The 23,949-nt window shown below is 32.1% G+C and overlaps 1 protein-coding gene across 2 annotated transcripts; it reads right to left on the bottom strand.

Moving 5' to 3' along the window:
- Positions 1-364: 364 nt before the first annotated feature.
- On the bottom strand, positions 365-21,557 carry LOC139520649 (E3 ubiquitin-protein ligase KCMF1-like). Of its 2 annotated transcripts, XM_071313481.1 has the most exons (8): positions 21,358-21,557; positions 17,016-17,183; positions 13,235-13,374; positions 12,463-12,564; positions 8,633-8,895; positions 7,809-7,856; positions 7,252-7,395; positions 365-4,532 (listed from the first exon to the last, which is right to left on the bottom strand). In XM_071313481.1, exons 1-8 carry the CDS (start codon positions 21,371-21,373, stop codon positions 3,956-3,958), a joined length of 1,458 nt encoding a protein of 485 aa, XP_071169582.1. In that variant the 5' UTR covers positions 21,374-21,557; the 3' UTR covers positions 365-3,955. The 2 variants fall into 2 exon arrangements, with proteins under 2 accessions (XP_071169582.1, XP_071169583.1); XM_071313482.1 differs by lacking the exon at positions 7,809-7,856 and having other exon boundaries at positions 21,358-21,555.
- Positions 21,558-23,949: the final 2,392 nt, after the last annotated feature.

Below are 23,949 nucleotides of genomic sequence, written 5' to 3'. Positions count from 1 at the left end.
ATCATAAGTTCATTTTGGACTTACGAGTTTGACTATCCCTTTGGTATCTATCTGCCTCTCTCTTCCAAATGTTTGCAACATACATTATAACAGACATACTGCAGTGTTCTCCGCGGGGCCTTTTAGCATCATGGTAATTTGATGCTATATTTCTTGAATGTGATACTATCTGAATTGATTTTCTTATAGCCTATAGGTTATGTTATTGATGTGAGGCTATAATTTTTATAAACAATATGTATTTTTTTCGAATTACCATGTTTACCAAGATGCTATGTGAAATGTCTGGGGAGAACACTTCATAGTTATACTGACAAATACCAAGTGATAGTGTTTATCCAAATAAATAATTTTATGAGACTAATCTGTATTATAATTTTAATTCCATTTCAAACAATTTATGAACATTCATCATCCTCTCCTCTAACATTCAAACTTCTCCACGCTTGTATCTTGATCTGTTAATTCATTAAACAATGAGATAGGGTTTCTCCCTATCACAGTATATACCATGTACACATATGATTAAAGTTTGTATCTTCTGTGTGAAGTTACAAGGAAAACTATCCATAAATATTTATATGTCGTATGGAAGCTGAAGTATAGGCTACTGCCAACTGTATGCATGAAATTATTTATATGAAACACAGGCATTTTTTTTTACTTTCACAGAAGAAAATGACGCTTAATATCTTATATCTTCCAATTATTATCTTTTCTTTATAAAATCATTATCAAGGGCAAATCTGTTTATTCAACTCCAAATTGAGGTCTTAATGTTTCTATTAAATATCATTGGAATTGGAAATCACAAAACAAATCTTTACCAATACGTATAAGCATTAATATATAAGTGGGAGAATAAAACACCTTCTTTTGTAAATTATCATGAAACTTAAATGTTAAAAAAAAATTAAAATTAACAACCATATTCAGTCCAATATTATGTAGCTTTTGGTTTAAATTTTACTGTAAAAATATGAGGAAAGATTTTGTTATAAACAGAAGTTCATAGGAGAATAAAACAGAACTTCCAAAAACACTACTGGTGTTCATTTAACTTAAGTACATGTAACTAGAAAATCAAACTCAGGTCAACCATAATTTTTTAGAAATTGAGTCAGTAAGTAAAATCTTAAATGAAAACAGCTGACAAGCACAATATGTATAATTCTGAACCAGGCCTATTTTTCAATATTAATCAACCAAAAAATATACAGCTCATTAAAACTGCATGTGTAACTCATTTCCTTAACATAATGATATAATATCACCCTAATACTCTTATGCATATTATAGGCCACTGCCTTTTTGTTTATTTCTCCATAAATTTGCTCTCTTGATGTGATGATGAAAGATGTGAACATTTCGAATGGCAGACTAACATGGGAGGTAATCTGTCATAATATCACGTAACTTAACCAGAAAAATGTACAAAATATGACACTGAATTTGTATGATTGACTAAAGCTATAAATAAACAAAACATTAAATATTGTTGCCTTCCTTCAATCTTTATGAAAAAAGTAGCCAGTTTCTCCCTTTGATAGTGTTTAAAAGACGAGAAAGACCAGCTTCAACTTTATAAGTGTTTATAACTTCTAATCTGTTCCAAAATAAATTTAGTAAAATTGTAGCAAACAAGTCTGACAACAGTAAACACTTTTCTTTTAAATTCAACTACTGTAAATTTAGATATTGTTGTGAGATTTTTATTATTGTGAATATCACGACTAGGTGATTATCGCAATAAGAACTTGCATTCAAATATATGATGCATACATATGCATGCATATTTCCCAAAAATTGTAATAATTAATTTCACGTTTTTGTCCTCTCTTCAAAATTCACAATAGTTTCTGAATTTACAGTATCATAGCCTATTTTTATTGAACACAGACAATTTAAAAATTCTCAAATACCAAATCAAATCAGATTTTCTTGAATAACAGAATACAACACAAATTTTTTTTGTGGAAAGATCATAAAGATGCATGTTATTAAATTAAATATATGACTGTACTCAATTGTTTTTACATTATGAATATTTGTAAAGTACAACCTGATGTATGATGACTTAGTTTGAAATAATTTATTTAAATGATTAGAACAATTACACCATGTATACGATATGATTGATCATAAATTTCAATGTAGAACTTTTAACTCAACTGTTTCTATCATAATTCCAAGTGAGGCTATGTTTAGAAATAGTTAAAATATAAAGTTTTTATAACTCTCAAAAGGTTGGAAAAAGTTTACCCAATAGTAAAACAAATATAATTAGGAAAGGACAAAACACCAGTGTATGACAGCAAACAGAAAATAGCTGTTAACATTGAAAAATATAATTTACAGAAAATTAACAATTTGTATTCCTCAGTTCTTATAATAAAGGATCATAATATAAATAGATGCTGAAAGGGGCTAAATTGCTCATATGGAGAAAAAAAATATGCTATTTAAAAGTTTACGTAAAAATCAGGAAAAACAAATTAATATTTACAAAATCCTCCAAGTTTCATCATATTGGCATTTTTGTACATAATCATATGATGTTTACAGTTTCTGTCATATTAAATCTATCATAATTTTCACACTGTATATAAAGCAATTGCAAATTGATTAAAAAATCCTTATTTAAAGTTTAGTCCTGATAGCAGGTATATTCTGGAATTCTAAATATTTAAACCTCATTTGAATATCTGAATCTATTATACTTTTCAATACACTAGGTATAAATAACAACATCTCCTTATTCTTTTATTTAAGATGTGAACTTTACAATCTTTGAAATTGTTTTTTGAAATTAAGAAAACTGGTTTCTACTTAATAAGACACACAAAGGTTGCAAAAACTCCTTCTTGCTTTTTGAAAAGATGAACTTAATATCAGTTTTTACAGAAATTTAGAAAGTACCTGTTTTTTTAATACTTGTTATAATTATAACAAAATACCTCTGAATATGACAGTAATTCATATTGAAATAGATTATGCTGTATTGTAGTATAAATTATATCCCAAAATGGTCACTTTTCAACTTAATTTTCTGACAAAATTATCTATGAGCCAAGGCCTTAAATAAACTCTGAAATCTATTCCCTAAAAACATACAAAGTAACAAGGGAAGGTACATTCAAATTTAGCAACTACCTAAACAGGTAAAGTTTACATTTCTCTTGACACTTTCACTGTACCAAAACACCTATACATAGCTGAGACTGCAGTGTTTTCCTTGGTCTCATGTATGCTTTCACGAAACAGAACTTTGCCTTTTGTACATCTGAAATTTGTCTTACTTTTTTAATTAGTAAATGGGCGATAAAAGTGATTGCATCATAATATAACTTCTTTTATAAGTGAAAAGAGAAATTATAAAGCAAATATCAGTTTAAAAAGGTTTGATTTTTTTCACTGTAAAAATAATGAGCCTAACTCTTGATATAGCTAGTGTTCACTGTTTTGTTAAAATATTCCAGCAGGAGGTCTGCATTTGTAGTTTTTAGAATTATACTGTTTAAATATTGGTACATGTATTTAGATCTGACATAGAACATATGATTACTACAGAGATGTATATTACATGTACATATATACTGTGTTTGCACTAAAGCTTCTTACAGGCAGTGAAGCTCATCTTGATTCCTAATTCATGTTCCCTGTCATCTGAAAGCACTTGAGAATACATACAAACTATAGCTTGACATCATATCACAGTAAACAAGAAATTTAGCACACCTCTGTAACATTTTTCAATTATTAGTTTAAAAAAAAAATGAAATATACGTAAAGCTCATTTTTGAAATAAGCTGTCAATCATCTCAACCCTGTTGGTCTCTTTACTGGGTAATGAGACATTTTTTATAACAAGACTGAAGCAAAATAAATATTCTAATAATAAGTGTGATCATCCATCTTTGGACTTCATTAATTAGTAAAACAATTACAACAATCTTCAGTGAGGAGGGGGCTCCCGGTCAGAGGCTTTAGAAGTAGGAAGCTGCTTAAACATTGTCTTTTTAGCAGCTGCCGGATTCATCCGACTGTCTCTTGAACCAGGCCTTCCTGGTAGTGGTTGAGGATTGCTGGCACCAATCCCTGCACCAGCCATTTGGCCATGTTGATTAGATTGGGAAATATTTCCTCCGTACATGGGACCCGGTGGTGAGGCCATGGTACTGTGACGAATCCCACTGTTGTTAACACTACCTCCTCCTCCACCAGACATACTGTGGGCTGGTCGAGTAGATGGTTGAACTTTCGGTACCGTAGATTGTTGACTTGGCTTTTCTGTCATAGAAGACTTGGAAGCCACTTCTTTAACTTGTCCACTAGTAGTCTTTTGAGGAGTAGGATTTAAAGGGGTTTCTATCACATTCTCTTGACTGTCTTTTGATCCTAAATCCTCCTCAGAAATCTTAAATTGTTCAGTCAATGCTGACAATAATAATTCTTGTATGAATAAACTTTTATCACTTCTTTCATCCTCATACTTTTTGTCTGAGTCCGTCCAACCCTGGGAATCAAAGCACCTGTAAAACAAGTTAAGATATACAAGTTGTATGATTATAATAATTTCATAGTAAGAGATTTTCATTGTTGTGTGTAATAAGATACATGTCAACAAAATAAAAGTCGCCTGTCTCACTTCATTGCAGAAAATTGGAGAACAGTAACATACATGTAATGATCATTTTTGCATGTAAAAAAGGTTAATATATCTATAACTAACCATCAACCCATCATCTTCATCCCCAGTTGGAGAAAAGGACATAGCGATAAAGATAATCTTTGCCTAAATAACAAAACATTCCTACATATATAACTAATATTTTTTTTCCAGCATAATTTAACTGCTGACTGTGTTTTTAATGTTTGGTGGTTATAAACTTGTGTAAAATTTTCATACTATCTGCTTGTGGCTATGTAAAACTAAGATGAAACAGCAAATTCAGCTTTCTTTCTATTTATAAAGGGACAAAACTAGTAGTAGTGAGAGTAAGGCAACCCTGATTTAGAACTTGATCTGTGTTTTGTGATTATAAGAATTGTGTTCAAATTCCTAACATTTCTCCTGTAAATTGTTTCTCATTTTTCCTGTCAGGGCCTTTTATAATAGCCTATATAGTATATATTTCTCATTGTTGAAAGCTGTAGTTTCCTTTATATACTTATATTAATGCAACATCATTTGAGCTCTGGAAGATAGTTGTCTTATTGTCAATATAACTTAATCCCCTGATTTTTATAAAAAAGTATGGGGAATATTTGATATTTATTTTAAAACTAGTACATGTTGATTATGGAAAAAAGTCATTTGTAAAAATTTCCTAAAATTCTGTGGATTTTGGAAAAAATTGTAAAATATTTTAACCATAGACAATTTCTTAATGTTTAGTTTAAATTAATTAAGAATGTGTGTATGGGACACACGACACATACGTACACACACCCACTTTAAAATGTATGGCAAATTCTGTTATTTATTAATTTACAAAGGGACATAACTGAAGAATGGCAAAAAGAGCACAAAAAAAGTGTTTGGCGGTAATAAGCATAGGGTTTAAGATTTATAACATTTGATTGATCAGACTAAGGTGAGAGCATAGAAATAAGAAATTTAACAATATTTCCAATCTATAAAGGGACATAACTTGCGAGTGACATCACCCAATTACAAATGTTATCTGTGTTTGGTGGTTATAAAGATCGTGTTAAGTTTTATAACATTTGGTTGAGGCAAACTACAGCATTAAAGTGATGAAATGTCAAATATACTAATTTTTCCCATTTACAAAGGGACATAACTCAAGAACAGTGAAAGTGACACCACCCAAATTCAAACCTGGTCTGTGTTTGGTGGTATTAACCCTTTCAACGCTACATGAAAAAATAGAAAAATGGCTGCTGCTGCTGCATTTTTTTGTGTTCATTCATTAGAACAGTATATTCCTTTTCAGACTGCTGTATCTTTTTTATCATAAGAGATACAGAGAAAGTTATTGTTTGAAAAATGCTCAGAAGAACATGAACTGTAATGTTAGGCAATTATTCCGGTATATCAGGTTACCTACATTTTAAGGTAATTAACAGGTAAAAGGTGTAATTTATTACATTTGTGTTGAATTTTGAATAAAAACTACTTTTAGTCTTCATTTATTTTGTTTTATCTGCCATTTAATTAAGAAGACACTAGTTGCTCGATTCCGTAGCATATTGCACCATACACAATGAATTATGTAATTATGGGACAAATTAGTGGCTCCGTCATCAAAATTTTCAGTCAACCTCCAGGATTTCAAGTGCAAATGAGACCTTGTATATCCTCGATTCATACGAGGAAAAATTAGAGAGGACATGAAAGAAAACCGAATGGTTTCAGAGTCCTGATGAAAAATCCATTGTCATAGCGGCATATGCCGCATATAACAGTGGGGGACAGCGTATGTCATCGCGGCATATGCCGTGTATAGCGTTGAAAGGGTTAATATATAGCAATGTGTAATAGTTTTTTAACATTTGAACAAGGCAAACTTAAAATGGAATAGAAAAACTTATTTTAGAACATAAAGATGGACAACGGTAATATTTAAAGCCCCTCACCCACTGCAGGGGCATAAAAAAATTGTAAATGATTCCACTGAACAGTGAGTCTCTCCTGCCAATTCAAAGAAAATAAATGACCCTCCACTTAATTGTTATCAATATGGAATCTAATTAAAAGCTTATCAACTTTGCTTTTTTATTATTTAAAGCACTTTAAAAATAATTCAGTAATTTTTCCATTTGTGAAGGGACATAACCTTAGTACAGTTAAGGTGACACCACCATAACTTCTGTATTTTATTGTAATAAGGATTGTGTATAAGTTTCATAGCATTTGGTTGAGGCAAACTAAAGTAAGAGAACGGAAACAAAAAATTTAGGAATTTTTATATTGTAAAGGGGCATAACTCTAGACCTGTTAAAGTGATGCCACCAAAATTAAAACTTGATGTGTGTTTTGTGGTAATAAGTTTAGCATTATGTTTAAGTTTATAACATTTGGTTGAAGCAAAACAAAGTTAGAGAATGGAAACCAACTTTTGGGATGGAAGGATGGCCGTACTGATGGACAAGGGTAAAACTTAATGCCCCCTCCGCTATGGCAGGGGCATAAAAAAACATCCTTAAAGATCACAGAAATTACCAATAATGGGCATAAAGTTGTTTGTTTCATACAAGGTATTTTTTTTATCACAACATACAAACCTGGCTAGAAGAAAGGGAGAGTTGTTTTTTGCAGCACTGCTACTATTACTCTGACCTTCACCACTGGCATTATTACTACTACCAGCAGCATTATTTTTATTTGTTTCTACTTGTCGTCTATTTGGTAATCGTTCTAACTGTTGTCTGAAACACAATAATGATAACCAATAAGGATATTTAGATCACTGAAGGATCCATGCGCAATGAAAATGAGAGTAATCTACATGAGAAAAGCATCTAGAATAAGCTTTTTTACAATGTGCTTATCAAACTTATTACAACACCAAAGGGGTAGAATATGTGCTTTTATTATTTTCTTAAAAATTCTGTAAACTTGTTGCCTTTCTAAATAAGTTATTACAAAAGTTGAGATTTGTTTGGTTTTTTTAGGATACACAACATGTAGTTTGAAAATGATGTACACATGTATTTTGTCAGGATGTGCGAAGGAAGCTTATCTGTGTTACTGAAAGAGTCTTTAACTGTAAAGGAGGTATATACATATTTTTGTTGGAGGATATATATTTGAATGGGAAGTGATCAGGAGTAATTCTTACCTGAAATTGAGCACTGTATTTGCATTCCACGATGTTTGGTTTGGATTCCTACAGAACCAGGGAAATGGTTATTAAAGTACATAATTAAAGACACATATTATCCTCCAACAAAAGGTTTGTGTGGTATTACAAATGTACAACATAAGTAAGGATGGAGGGAATTACAACAAAGAACATTTTAGAAAATGATGATATACATGATATATGATGAAGATCATTAAAAAATAATATCACTTTTACCTTTACTTACTGATGTAGAGGACTTTACTGTTATTTACAATTAATTCTTACTCCACTGTTCCAAAAAGCTTAAGGAAATAGGTCAAGATTTTTTGAAAATCCCCCTCCCCCTCTTATTGTCTACCAGTGGATACAATGTACAAAATGTACCCGTCATGAATAAATACATAAATATATACTTTTTTAAACAGACCTCTTCTCTACATAATTGAATCATATTGGTTGATGTGTTATACTTTTTACTATATTTCTACAGAATTTGGACTTTTGAAAATAGATTTGGAGTGTAAATTATAGTCATTTTAACACAAATCTTTAGCTTTCTTTTTGGAACAGCCCTTACAAAATTATTCTTAAAAATAGTAGTGAGAAAATGTTCTTGATGTCCTCATATTTCTTAATGCCTCAGGAATGCAAATACTTTAAAATTATTATTAAACAAAAATATTACAGCATTTAAATACTATTAACCATCATTCCTTATTAAATAAATCGGTTATATTGCTTAATGTTGCAACACTAAAGCTAGCATACGTAACCTAAAATGATGACTTTCTAGGTACACAATGACATAAAAAACAAACCTGGTTGATTGCAGCTGCATTTCAAGCTGTTGTAGTTGTGATGATACACTTTGTGCTGCTGCTGCTCGGCTTCTCACACTCGACAGCTGCGATAATAATTCTGCTATTGGATCCATTGTTTCCCTACCCCCTGGTGAAAGCCCCGACAAAGCTGTGTTCCCCGAAAAATGCATGTTTGTTGTTCGTCTTGTTCTAGTACCCCCAACTGTTCCTCTTCCTGGATGTGGTATTCTTCTTACATGTCGAATTCCTGCTGGTTCATCGTGTGAAAGTTAAGGAACTAAATTTGTACATTCAACAAAAAAAGAAAATTATAAATAGAAAAAAATCTTGTATTTTGATAACTCCTGCATCTGGCATTACATCTCTTAACCCTTTCACACATAGCTGCCCTGACAGAAGCTTCTTTGAGAAGATGGCTTCCCTGGCTAGTATGACTAAAGTGGGAGATCATCATAATAAATATCAATAAAAACTTGTGTCGTTATTTGTGTCTATATTTTATTCACTAACACCATGCATGTACACAGCTTTTTTCTTCATCCAAAAAGAGACCAATTCAGGTAATAAATACATGTATGTAGTCTGCAAGCAAGTGTAAATACAATCAACTGAACACCCTAGTTTTTTGTGATAACAAACTATCAACTGATTGACCACAGAGATGGGTCCGATTACTTTCAATGTAATTGATTAAATTACAATTACTTTGTCAATTGTACGATTAAATTAAATTAACGATTACATCATTTCTAAAAATATCTGATTAAATTAATGATTACATTGGCAAAGTAATCATGATTACATCTGATTACAATGAATAAGAAAATAACATTTTGGATGGTGTTAATGAATAAATGTTTAATATAGCTAGTATAGCAATTCTGAGAAAGGATTTTTTTAATTAGGCCAACTAAAATTAATTAGTAGATTTTCATTCAAAGTTTTGAAAAAAATGGGGTGGGTGGGAGGATTTTATTTTTAAAAATTTATTTAATATGAAACCTACTTGTGATGTGAACTTCATATATATGCAAGTGTTTAATTAGCTTATACAATGTACATGTGTAAACATGTATTAAGAATCTTACACAATTTTTTAAATTCGTAAAAAAATATCTCTGATTGGCAATGACTGTTCTAGATGCAATTGCTACTTTAGAAACCTATTTCCAGTAAACAGTAAAATCATGGAGAAATTCTCTTTTTCGTTGGACTACTTTTTAAGCGATGGTTTGTAGTCCCCATAAAATTATGCAAAAGCAATGGTCTGCATACCAAGTATTATGAATGAAATGAGAACTTAAACAGTGTTGGTAATAGCAAGGATGTGCTTTTAAGATTCTCAAGTTATTCAAGACTGAAGCAAATATAATTACAATGTAAAACATGAAGTTGTTTAATGACTCTTTTACGGGTATTTAAATTCAAATAGAATTGTTAAATGAAGTTGTAAATAAAATATAAGTACGGAAATCATTGCATTTTACATATGTCCAGTCCAATTAAATCCATACCAAAATTTGTTTATTTAAACAAAATGTTTGTTCAATTTTTATTTAGTTTGTGCTAATTAGATAAATTTTATCTTTTATCATATGTATTGCCCTACAGCTATGCTAAATTGGTAATTGCAATAAAAACAAACCTCAATTGTTCTCCTACCTGTCAATTCAAAGTTGACAACAATAACAATTTTAACAAAAAAAATTCAGGGTTTATAAAATAAAGTCTTACTTGAATGTAAAAGTTATTATCAAATATATATATATATATATGTACATATGTAAATTGTGGATATATATACAATATCTCTTTTTAAAGGCCAGAGACATATAATTATAGTCAGGTAGTATATGTCTCTGCTTTGGCTAATGATGAATTTTCAATACTGTAACAGTTTATTTTTTTGATGATTAGTATGCAAATCAATTAGCATGCTTAAAGTAAACAAAAAGAATTTAACAGGTAAAATATTTAGTAAATATAAATAACAAAAAGGTTCATTTCTTGACATAAACACTGATTTAGATTTTTTTAATTGTAATCAGAATGTAATCATAAAGTAATCAGGATTACAGGGTATTTTGAAAAGTAATTGATTAAATTAAATTACATGTAATCAGATTAGAGGCTGATTAATGATTACACTGATTACTTGAAAAATTGTAATCAATTACAGCTGATTAACGATTACAATTACAATTACCCCAACTCTGATTGACCAAAACATACACGTTGATCATCTGATAACTTGTCATTATGACCCTCGAAGAACAATTGAAATAACTAAGGAAGTAAAAGTTTAACATATGTATTCTTATCTTTACAAACTATTGGAAAAGCACTTAGAATAAAGCTTCCTGATGATTCATTACTTTCATAACAAAATTAGCCATTTTGAAGTCTATCTAAATTAATTTAAGATTAAAAGGTATCACTTCAAGTTTCATTGATTGTAAACAAACATCATTTATCTATCATGATTGGTATTCAAGTTAGAAAGGCTTTACCAAAGATCAAAGATAAGCAAAAAAACTTTCAACAAAAAGATAAGATACTTGAAACTTGGCGCAATATTGTGAAAATGGCAACACAAATTTGATGCTGTTCATTTTTTTTAAGTTGACCACAAGAGAAATAAGATTTTTTCTCTACACCAAATGATTGTTTCATTTTTTAATAACATCAGTTGACATCAAGGGTCCAGAAACGGGCATATATGCCAGTCTAGACATAAACTGAAAGTATTTTGTCCTAAATGAGTAATTGGGATTAAGGACAAATTTTATTTTTTTACAGAAACAATTTCGGTCATTTAATGTCATTTCGTTGAGATTGTGTTTCTAACATTGTCTAAATCGCCATTTTGAACTTATTTTTTGTTTGTTATCCTTTTCCTGTTATAAAACTGCCACTCCAGTAAAGTGTTATAATCCTGAGGGCCCTCCTAATAACTATAGTAATGCCTCGGGGAAATATTGGCTAATGATCGCTAATCTCTTTACCTGTGTTTTTAATTAAATTTTCTATTGATCACAAGCTCAGAACTAATATTTTAAAGAAATTAAAAGTTCATACCAACTGTCTGCATTATTTAATTACTTTTCTCAGCTTAGACAATTGTCAATTCTGATTTAAAATTAAATTAAAATTAAATTAATTTACGTAGAACAAAATATTGTTTCACTACAAACACACGTGCTTTGTTTACTAATACGCATGCTTGAAATGCTCTTTCGAAAATTAGACACTAAATCGTAAATTCAAAATGATTTCATGCCAAATTAAAATAGTCCAACTATTATAATTAATATTCAAACACTATTAAAGGTAAAACAGTTAAAAAGCCGACGATTTCCTGTGAATTTGATAAACAAAACTAATCCCGGAAATGAGTCCGGAATTGGTCGTTTTACTATTGTCGTAAAACATCCGGATATAATTTTGTCTTCAAAATGGAAAGAAACGTAAGCAAGTTTGAGAAATTTATCGTTTTGAGTCATTAAAATCATTTCATTTTTATACTGTTGCCTTCCTTTTATTGCTCAAGATCGATTTTAAGGAAAAAGGTAGGGAAATTTCTGAAGTAAATGCGATGCAACATTTAACAAGTTTGTTGATGCTACGTACGAGTATGACTGTATGAGCATACACACAATCTTTGTTTGAAAAAGGGCACCAACTTTTAAGTTATCCGAAAATGACCGAAATTAGGGAAAAAATTTCTGGATCCTTGGTTGACATCATACATATACATGTCATAAATTGATGAAATCATTTCATTACTAAATATAATACTGTCCCTTTTCAATGTACATAAAGGATATAAATTCTCTGGGTGTCCTATGTTGTAGACTTAAATGTTCCGAAAAGTCATCTGTCACATAGTTAGGTTCCCCACCAGGTAAAGAAGCACATATTGGACATACCTGTTAAATACAAAACATTATTATGAACATATGAAATTATCAATTGGAATATATAAGCAATGCATGGTTTCTAAAATGGTCAAATAGTCCTGAAAAGTCCAGGAAATTAAATTTTAAACCTGTTGTGTTGAGCCTAAACATGGGTTTGCCATATGCATATTAACATAACACAGAATGAGATGGTATTTTTTGTGATCTTTTGCATTACACAGCCATACTTTTTTGGTCATAAAATTACAATAGTTTAATACCAGAACGGTTAATTCCCATCTGTAAGTCTTAAACGACTATTTATAATTGGTACAACTGGTTGGCTAGTAGTAAATGAAAATAAAACTGGCATCTCCCCAGCATACTGCCTCATTAAAATCAAGGTCAACTGAAATTTACCTATTCAGGCAACGGGTATATTCTTCTGTCCTTGAATTTTTTTTTAACTTTGCCATAGAAAATGACAACTTTTAATATTGAGTTCTCAAACTATTCATTTAAACACACTAATTAACTGTTAGAACTATCATCTCTATTCAAAGTCAGTATTTAGGTTTTCTCTCCAGATTTTTAAGAGATCTAAATATTCAGAAAACTTTTTTTAATGTACATACCTCATAGCTACTGTCAATCCCCTATTAATTAAAATAAATTGTTTATACGTTGTGGAAAACCTTACCACTTCTTGTGATGCTTCTACATGGTCTGATGCAACATGCTCTTGTAAAGTTGCATCAGTAAAGCCCATTTTACCACAGTAGGGACAAGTAAAGGCCTGTGGTTGATCAGAACTCATGGCTTCACCACCATAAAATAAATCTGAAGTATGACATAGAATATATTAGCAAACCTTTTATTAATTACTAGCTTTAATTTAGGACTATGGCAAATGATTTAAAGTACATGTAAACCTACTTCATGTTGCACTTGGATCAATAACAATCTGAATGTATGTAGGAAGATAAAAAAATAAATAAGAATTTATGTCCATGCATGTGGGACACCTTGCCCACTTACAAGGCCTAAAATAAATTATTGCTTGTTTCCCCAATCCTGACCGACCCAGAAAAATCACTGCAACCGGAATAATTTTATTGCGATTTTGTGTAGAATTTTTTTTATCGAAATTCATGTGGTGGTGCAGTGCTCCTATGAAATAGAAAAGTCAAATACATAAGACATAAGAAGGAGACGCTGTTCTTCAAAGCGCCTTTGTGATCGGCATAGTTGAAAAGGCCTTGATGACGCGACTTGGCTTTCTTCTTCTTCTTTCTTCGCTGTTCTGTCGGTTTCTGTTGCCGTTTATTTGGATGGAAACTTTAAAAAAGACTTGGTAACAAATGTGTTGCACAGATTTTCGATGAAGGAAATATTTGAAGACATATGTGAGGACGTGATAGCTGATTTAGAATTGACTGAAGAGGAGGAGGATGCTCTTGACAAAAATCACATCCGTGAATCCATGATCATCCATTTTCTGAAAGAAAGTTGTTCTACAGAAATATTTAGACCAAACTACGGTGATGACATGAAACTGGCACTAGACTTTAATGAAGACTTTTTGTTTATGTAATTTATACATGTTCAGTCAAACCTGATTAAACCGGACCCTGAATAAACCGGTTTCCTGGCCATTCCGGCCGAAAATGAAAGTCCCATTTATTTCCCTTCAAAGGCTTTGTTTAAATACCCTTTGTAAACCGGACCCTGTGTATTCCGAATTCCGGTCTTATTATGCAGTCCCAATATTCTTAATTACATTAATTATTACCTGTCAAAACCGGTTTGTCTGATTAATTTCAAAATCGATATGCAATCAAAACATATTTATTTATACAATATGGCTTTTCAGGATAATCAATTAGTCAGGTGTTTAACTGTGAACTGACAAATGTACAGGAGTGAGCTGTATTATTTATTTAAACTTTATAAAAGTGTCAATTAAACGAAAAGACACATCGAATATTTCTCGGATTGAACTTACGTTGTAAATTGGATGAACAAATTTAAAACATCGCGGAGTAAGAAATTTACATCGTGATTTCGAAATCCTGGGTTGGTTCCCTGTTGTGAACCCCTAAACACATGCCCTTGATAACGAAAAACACCCGGATGGCAACAATCAATGGGTATTGTACACTGTACGACAACGTTTCGATAGAGATGAAATTACGGTCGATAATATTCTGGCTTTTTAATCGGCCATGGAATTCCAACGTTTCATATTAACGATCATGGAAGAAAATCGAAAATTCTCATCTCACAATCCAAACAACGCGAGTATTATGATGCAAATGCAAACAATGAAAAACGAAGTGAAAGTATTTTAATTTATCAGATATAATTTACAATCTGACAGAGAGAACTTTTACATGCAAAATATCGGACTTCACAAGTCATTAACTTCCGGTCAAAACGGAAACCTGAATAAACCGGCTCACTGTTCAAACCGGCCCTTTTTCATAGTCCCGTAGCCGGCCGGTTTATACAGGTTTTACTGTATGTCTCTCGTTTTTTTATATAGATTAAACTGTTGGTTTTCCCATTTGAATGGTTTTACACTTGTAATTTTAGGGCCCTTTATAGCTTGTTCGGATTGAGCCAAGGCTCCGTGTTGAAGGCTGTACCTTGACCTATAATTGTTTACCTTTATAAATTGTTATTTGGATGGAGAGTTGTCTCATTGGCACTCATTCCCCATCTTCCTATACCATGTATACCTATTTAAGTTTTTGAAATTTTGCATTGACAATAATATTGATGGGACCTCTACAGCAAAAGAAGCCTCCTCCTCAAATGTTGTCAATACCTTTGAAAAAATGATGGGAGCCAGTCAAGCTGTTAACAAACTTCATAAGCGAAAAGAAGAAGGCAGAAGCTATTAACAAGTTTACAGGTATGCATAATAAGTGACCGTCCCAACATCTATTTCTTGCAAGCAAAGGTAGACTTTTTTAGGATAAGGAGAGTCTCCCCACCTTTGGTTGCATTCTTTTTCTTGTTTTCTTGCAAATTTTCAAACCCTTAACCTAAATTCCCTTATGATTTCCTTATGCCCTTACTAATTTGACCCAAGGACTGAAAGCAATTGATTTAAATTAATCATTTGGTCCCTAATAAAAGCAGTTCACTCCACACTAGTCTTGAAAAGCAGACAGCCCATACTTCTCTAAGAAGGCGGCTGCCACATGTACAATGGTAACTGTTCCTAGAATCCAGAGCATTCGACAAACTGCTAATAACAAAGTATGACTACTGTTGTGGATCTGTTATCACACCTGAAGGTTCGGTTTTATGGTATTCCCAAAAGATTTTCTTATCACTTTTCATACAATGTATATAATAACATGGTCTTGCATAGCATGATTTTGTGACCCGACATCGAATGAAATTTCCACATTTAACATACACTCTCAGTTGATTATATTTTATATGCATGTTCCATTGAGTTATTCAGTGTTTGATATGGTTTCAATGTTTAAATCCTTCTTTCAGTGGAAAATTGCATACTTCAAAGAAGGGTATAAACTTCATTCTAGTAGTACACTCTCTGACGTTGAACTTGGACAGATTTTTGACCGATTATACTGCTTATATAATAAACAGAAGGCCCAGTATTTTAGACATTTTCTTCATTGAAAATTCGTAATATATATATATACAAAGTACTAGGATATTATTTTTTATTTATTAAGATCTCCGTTGTTCTTTATTTCAGGTGATGCTCTTGAAGGCGTGGTGAATGTGCGCCTACAGATAGACTGTAATACACATGTGGAATTTCCGTATTATGCCTCTACCCTGGCACAGCCAGATATCTGTGCCTTCTGTGCAGCTGTGGGCCGGGGGCAACAGAGACTTTGTCATTATTGGAAAATTACCACCCAAGAGAAAGCCAATTAAATAAATTATTTCAAATTATACATGGAGTTTTATTTAATATATCTGACATGAGCTGGAAACTGATAGCTTAATACACCCTAGAATTTAAAATACTGCCCTATAATGATGGTTTGTAATTTCCTAATTGTATTGTATAAACTGTATGTAAAAAAATTGTTTGTATCTATGTATCTATGCAAATCAATATTCTTTTGCCTTATTCATGTATGCTCTGTATGCCCCTTGTGGGCCCTTAATTGGAAATAAAATATGTTCTGTTCTGTTCTGTTCTATTTACAATTTAACCGCAAGTACCAAAAAAAACAAATTTACCAAAAAAATAAAATTTACCTACCTACCTACCCACACCTGACTTGATAGGGTCAGGTTTGGGGAAACAAACAATTATCTATTTTTGGCCCAATGTATCACATTTCTGATATTATAAATTTTCCAGAATTCAATGAATTCCTTGCTTTAATTGTCTTTTTAGTTTAAATATGTATTCAAGTTGCTGTCTCAATGATCTGTATATCCTATATTTCTCTTTATTTTCAATGATAACAAACACTTCTTACCAAAATCATTTCTTGTAAGTATACACTGCATTGGGTGATCTGCAGTGTGTCTTGAAGTTGTGGCTCCTGATTCATAACATGTAGAACACAGGTCATAATCATAACAAATTAAACACTTGTATCTCCTCCCTTTAAAGTTCCCTTTCAAACAGGAATCACAGCTTACACCTGAAAATCATTGAAAGTTAAAGTATATTATTATTACTATAAATATTATATAGCAACTTACTTAATATTAAATAAATAATAATGTACAGCATCTATATATCTTGCATGTGAATAATAATTATATAATGATCAGTTAAAAGCAGGTTTTTTTTGGTATGACTGATCATGCTGATAGCTACATGTATATGAACTTTCAAGATTGTTAAAATAATTCAATGAAACATATATGTATGTAAACCAGGGCTTCCAAAAATATTTAAGCCAGCCAGACATTTAATATCTGATCCCGATTTTAATCGCTAAGAATAAGTCACAAAAGACAATTATGGTAATCAGATAGCCATCCCAATGATTGACATTACATTAAAAAAAAAACCGATACTTTGATATGAATTTGATGTTCTGACGTAAAGTTAAATTGGCAGTGCATCATTCAAAGTGTGCACATCAGCGTGCTCATATTTGCCATACTCTTTAATTGTGCAAAATGACATTGTCAAAAACTTTACATTTGTTTTTTAAAATCACATTTTTCTAAAACCGGATGTTGACTTAACTTGACAATGGTAAAACATGAACCATAAATGGATACGTAAAATCTGTGTACGATTTACAAAGCACGACTGAGTGAAGAAGCTCTTTCCACGTTATTTCTTCAACAAAATACTTGAAATGAATGTTAGATACAGTAATCAATGATAATTTTAGCATTTTTGAAGAAATATAGGATGTGTAATTAAATTCCCCACCTAAGCACATGCGCACACAAGTTCTAGTTCATACAACGTAGTTCTGACGATTTTTCATTTAAAACCTCATTAAATTTTTCATCAAATCATGTTTATTAACGTATTTCTTATAATTTAATCTTTTAGACTATATCAATTACATTGTGTACATGTACATACAAACCGTTGAAATGTAAGGCCTAAATTAAAATATTGTTTGTTTGCCCTTTTCCGACCCTATGTTTTGAAACAGGGTAGGTAGGTAGGTAAAATATTTAATTTTTTTCCCCAAAAAAATAACTTGGCTCGGTATATTATTTGTCATGGGTAGGCAGGTAGGTAAAATATTTTATTTTATAGATACGAAATCTGCATAATGTCATTTTTTTGTCCGTTTTGTTTTTGCAAATAAGTTTTCCGCTGGAACTATTAGTTTTGAAAAAAAATATAAAAGAGATAACTTTGTACTGGTAAGATAATGTCCGGGCAGACATATATTACTAGTAGAAAAAGTCCGTAGAGTGTTACAAATTTCGTGTGTGCCTTTTTTTCCAATAAAAATGCTATAAGAATTAAAACTCAATTGTCACGTATTTTGCATCACATTTATAAATGATCTGTATGGAAAACTTGGCGATTTTACTGCCAGATATTCTCCACTTTACAGGGTTTTGTCACTTTTGGTTCATGTCAGATATAAATAATTTAGCGGCATCGTTAACATAATCATTCTGATATATGCGGATCACAAAAGGCCATCCCTACATAGAATACAACGTCCGTTTACAAATTAGTTTGTACACACGTTAATACTTTTGTATCAAACGAACTTTTTTGTAAATGAACCCTGCTCTTTAAGTTTAAAGGTACAGAGTAACGTACTTCATTATATGATTTCAGAAAGCGTTCAACATCGATTTCAAACAAATGCTTTGAAACTTCAATTGCAAGTGTTCATGTCAAACGCTCAGGTGATACCAAACGGACTGGACCTTATACGTAAAGATAAAACCCGAGAATTCCGGTAAAAAAGTTTTGAGCAGGAAATACAAATATAAGATTTTTGGTAGGAACGAAAAAATAAAATAAAATAAAATCTTGCTGGTAAATACAAATAAAAGATTTTCAGGCGGAACGAATTGATAGGGTCGGTCAGTAAAGGGCAAACAAACAATATTTTAATTTAAGCCTAAGTAATAATTGTGAATAGACAGATCAATTTATATGATGTCCACCGATGTCCGGTACTGAAAATAGTTTACCTGTCACCTGAACGGTAGATTTCAGCTGTCCAACAACTAACTTGCCTTGATCATGTTGATTAAAATTTGAAAGTATTGAAGTAGGGGTTGTTTTGATAGTAATTAATCATCATGTAACTTTTATGATCAGAAATGTGTGGATGTCAGTTAAAGGCAAAAGGTTGGGTCAAAAAGATCGTGAATTATGTTAAAATGACTGAAAAAGCCTTGAAAACTAAAAAGTAGATGACCGTTTCATGCTTTGCCCAGCCAGTCTTTTAACGGACATTATACAATTGTCCAGAATATATGACCGTTTTGGAAGCCCTGATGTATACATGTATCTAATATTCATAGGTTAATTTTTTTTCCATCAACATTATATTTTAGAATTGCACCCAATAATTCCATCACTAACCCAATATTTCAGTACATATTGTATTTTCTATTTTCCCCCTTAGGTCAGTAGCAGTGCTAGCCCTGTTTAATGTCGTTCATAGATAAATTATATAATTAATATCAAACATCAGTCAGAGATTGCTCTTATGTTTAATTTGACACCATTTTTTAAAACTTAAAATCAGTTACAAATGTAGTACGAAACCTTTATTTCCACCAACTTTCCATTTTCAGCAACATACTATAAGTTAGAACAAGATAACTCGTTCTTGTGTTATTTTCTCACACAGATTAATTGTAATCATGAGAGCTATTTTATGCAAAAAGGCTGACATTTATATATGACTTTGTCAAATTTGTCTGGATATGACAGATTTGATGAAGAGGCTTACCTTGATAAGTTGAGTTATTAATTGGGTCACTGAAGGTATCATACATGTACATGTACATGTATGCATAAATTTACATCAAAAATTGAATGCACTGGAATCAAATAACACTTGCATGATTTGAGAACTTGTTGATATATAATCGAAGGAACATAAAACAAAAACCAGGGTTTGAATGTTTGATTTATACACTTGAAAATGAATCTATGACAATATCAAGTAAGAAACAAGGTTTGGTTGGGGTTTTGTAATGTTTTCTTTACATTCAAGTCATCAACAAATGTTTTGAGAGGCAATTTGATGTCTAACTTCCCCAGCAGGTCCTCTCATTCTGTATCACTCACCTGATCAAACTCTGGTACAAAAAAAAGAGGGACGAAAGATACCAAAGGGACAGTCAAACTCATAAATCAAAAAAAAACTGACAACGCCATGGCTAAAAATGAAAAAGACAAACAGAAAAACAATAGTAAACATGACACAACATAGAAAACTAAAGAATAAACAACACGAACCCCACCAAAAAACTAGGGGTGATCTCAGATGCTCCGGAAGGGTAAGCAGATCCTGCTCCACATGTGGCACCCGTATTTTTTTTTACTATTTACCAAATTGCTGATGAAGATTCTTGTAATGTAGTCTCTTGATATGTCTTATAACAAATTTTGTTGCCAAGTGTAAACCAAAAATTCTTTTTTTCCACTTTCAAAGTGCATTTTAATTTAAATATCAAAACTAATCTAATCCAGTGGTCCTCTGACATTGTTTTACTGGTCTAAATGAAGAACCCTGATAACTGAGAGGAGTTTATAGGAAAGACGTCCTGACTTCTCTGTTGCAGGAAAGTCTTTTGAAATGATGTCAATTTTATTTTTATAAATAAAAATAATGGACTCTTAAACGTTCACCATTTTCATAAATGATATATTTGTGACTGTAATTGAGATATGATTACTGTAAATAATATTCCTCCCTCTTTGTTTCTTGGTGGATAATTTTAAAGATAAACACCATCATATATATCTAAAATTGGAGTGAAGAGTTGATGTATAAGAGCCTTGGTTTAGATCAAGACTTATTTCATTTTATGGTAATTTTTCAGTACATATTTCTATCACATATTACCAATTGAGATGGCGAGATTGTCCCTCTCATTTGTTGCCCACATAACGTTCATCTTATGCAAGCAATAATGTCTTGGAAGTGAAGTGAAAACAACTTCCTGGAAACTGTCTCGTGCTGACAACGACAACTGCTATCTGTCAATACCCAACATATAAATCATACACTGAAGCATGAAGTGCAACAGTGAAAATATTACTCTCAATGGGTACTATTTCTTATCAGAAAGATGACAGTTTTTATATTACGCTGAATATTATTGGTGGCCATTTTGTCGACAAATTTATGAACTCACCCTCATGCCTCGACATTTCGGAAATAAAGCTTTTATCTTAAAGAAAAGATATCCTGCTAAAGGTAGAGATAAAGAAGGATTTACTGTCAATTCTTCTGGCATGTAAATTAGCGTATGTTAAAGATTAATTTAGGAAAATCCAAGGTTACATTCTTGGCAAATGGGAACCATGATGACGTCACGTAATTTCACGGGAAGAAATTTAGAAATACGAGAGTTTTCTAAAAGATTTTTTTTTTAAATTTCACACCATTGATGAATAACAAAATATTGTTTAATCGTGCTCTATATATTTAAATAACATTAAAAGATTTTTTTCAGAATTATTCACAGTACAGTTCAACAAAAATTGCAAAATAAATAACATATAACTAAAACAGCAACGGACGTTATAAAACACCTGTTTCACTTTAGTTTATGTAGATTTCTACTACGTTTGTCTTTTACTTTGAAAGTTGTAATACAAAGAAATAAATAATAAATGGTATAATTAGAGGTTCGATATTCAGTGCAGGTGAATTTCTACCCAACTCAGTCTCAATCACAGCAGGGACTTTCTATTCTGTTAGTATAGAAAGTCCCTGGTCACAGGCACTTGTTTCAGTCCTAATTATATCATACCATGCGGGAAAAGTCGACTATCCATATGTGTCCATATGAATAAGATAGAAACATGCCTTTGCTCTCTCTGTTAAAACTTATTCGGGTATTTTCTTTACAAAAACTCAATCGAAATCTTTTTATAACTAATCAAATACCTGTTATTCATTGCGCAAATGAAGAGCTGTTCTGAAATTATTATTTTATTAATATCTCAGTAGCCAACGATGTATATTTCTGGTTGTTCTTTGAGCTGGGAACAGACGCCTTTGAGAGAACACTTAAAAAGGGAAAAACCCAGGTATATGGGGTATCCATCCATGACACAAAATCAGTATATGCTCAGCAAAACACACAATCATACAAAGCAATTTAACTTGAGGACCAGCGCCTTTATATTGCCGTTCTTCATCATTATTATCACTAGTTCACAGCTATTTTGTATGCCTATAACTCAAGAATAAAATTGAGAATGGAAATGGCCCGGGGAACATGTCAAAGAGAAAACAAACCGACTATATAGAGCAGATAACAGCTGAAGCCTTCAAGGCCACCAATGGGTATTCAACACAGCGAGAAAATCCCGCACCGGAGGTGGACCCAGTTGACCCTTTAATAAAAATGTGTACTAGTTCAGAGGAAATGGACGTCATACTCAACTCTAAAACATATAACTGAACTAAAATTTAAAAAAAAATACAACACAAACAATTAGTAAAGGCCAGATAGACGCTCCTGACTTGGGACAGGCGCAAACATGCGGTGGGGTTAATAAAACATAATATGAAGAAGAATGTGATATGTGAGACCAAATAACACAGAAATTAACAGCTATCGGTCACCGTACGGCCTTCAACAATGAGCACAGCCCATACCACACATTCAGCTATAAAAGCCCTCGAAATGACAAATGTAAAACAATTCAAACGAGAAAATTTACGGCCTAATTTATGTTAAAAAAATGAACGAAAAACAAATATGTAACACATCAACAAACGACAACAACTGAATAACAAGCTCTTAACTTGGGGCAGGCACTTACATACAGAATGTGGCGAGTTAAACATGTTAGCGGGATACAAACCCTCCCCCTAACCTAGGACAGTGGTGTAACAGTACAACATAAGACTGAACGAACTATAACAACTTAGTATTTTTTTTTATCAACTTGTTATCTTAATTGTTGCCTCACTTTTATTGTGCATTTTACATTTTGTAAAACATTTGGAGTTTGCTAAAAATCATTTAGCTTTTAAAGGACCCGAAAACAATCCGAGACTGGAATCATCTACCAGGAAACATCGCAACTGACATTGACTCGGACACTTTTAAGGAAAACCTCTGGTCACACTTCCATCCTGAGACCAGAGACACAGTGATGCTGTAAACAGTGGCGGATCCAGGGGGGGGGGGGGTTCCGGGGGTGCGCACCCCCCTTTATTTTTGCCGATCAATGCATTTGTATCGGGACATATGTTTTGCACCCCCCCTGCACCCCCCCTTTGCCCTGGGTTAGCACCCCCCCCCTTTCGAAAATTCCTGCATCCGCCCCTGGTAAAGATCATCCTTTTTTTTATCCTGCACCAACCACAATTTTAAACTTGTATCTAGTTATTTTTTTTTCCCGATTTGGTTGATCACAACTTGTACAGCACCTGCACTTGATGACACAGCATCAGCGTGATGGTATATTTTCCGTTGCTGATTAACGAAAGAAGAAGAAGGAAAATATAGCCACGAATTCAACAAAATAATTCATTAGAAAATGTTTTTGTTTTGGTTTCATACATTTATAAAAGCGTAATAAAGAAATAAAGGTTCACTGTCAAGCAGTCAATGTGGTCCTATTTGTCAAAATAAGCTTTACAAAACATCACTGGTATATATTGACGTGCACGTCAATAATATGAATTCGTAGTCCGGCCACTTTTTAATTTGACCTTTATAGTCCGAAAAGGGTACATATGTTTACTTAGTTTTGGTCATCTCTCA

The sequence above is a fragment of the Mytilus edulis genome, chromosome 4 (genome assembly GCF_963676685.1).
Source record: "Mytilus edulis chromosome 4, xbMytEdul2.2, whole genome shotgun sequence".
In the NCBI taxonomy this organism is placed as follows: domain Eukaryota; kingdom Metazoa; phylum Mollusca; class Bivalvia; order Mytilida; family Mytilidae; genus Mytilus; species Mytilus edulis.
Note: the sequence above shows the minus strand (reverse complement) of the source record. Positions and strands in the feature narration are given on the sequence as shown.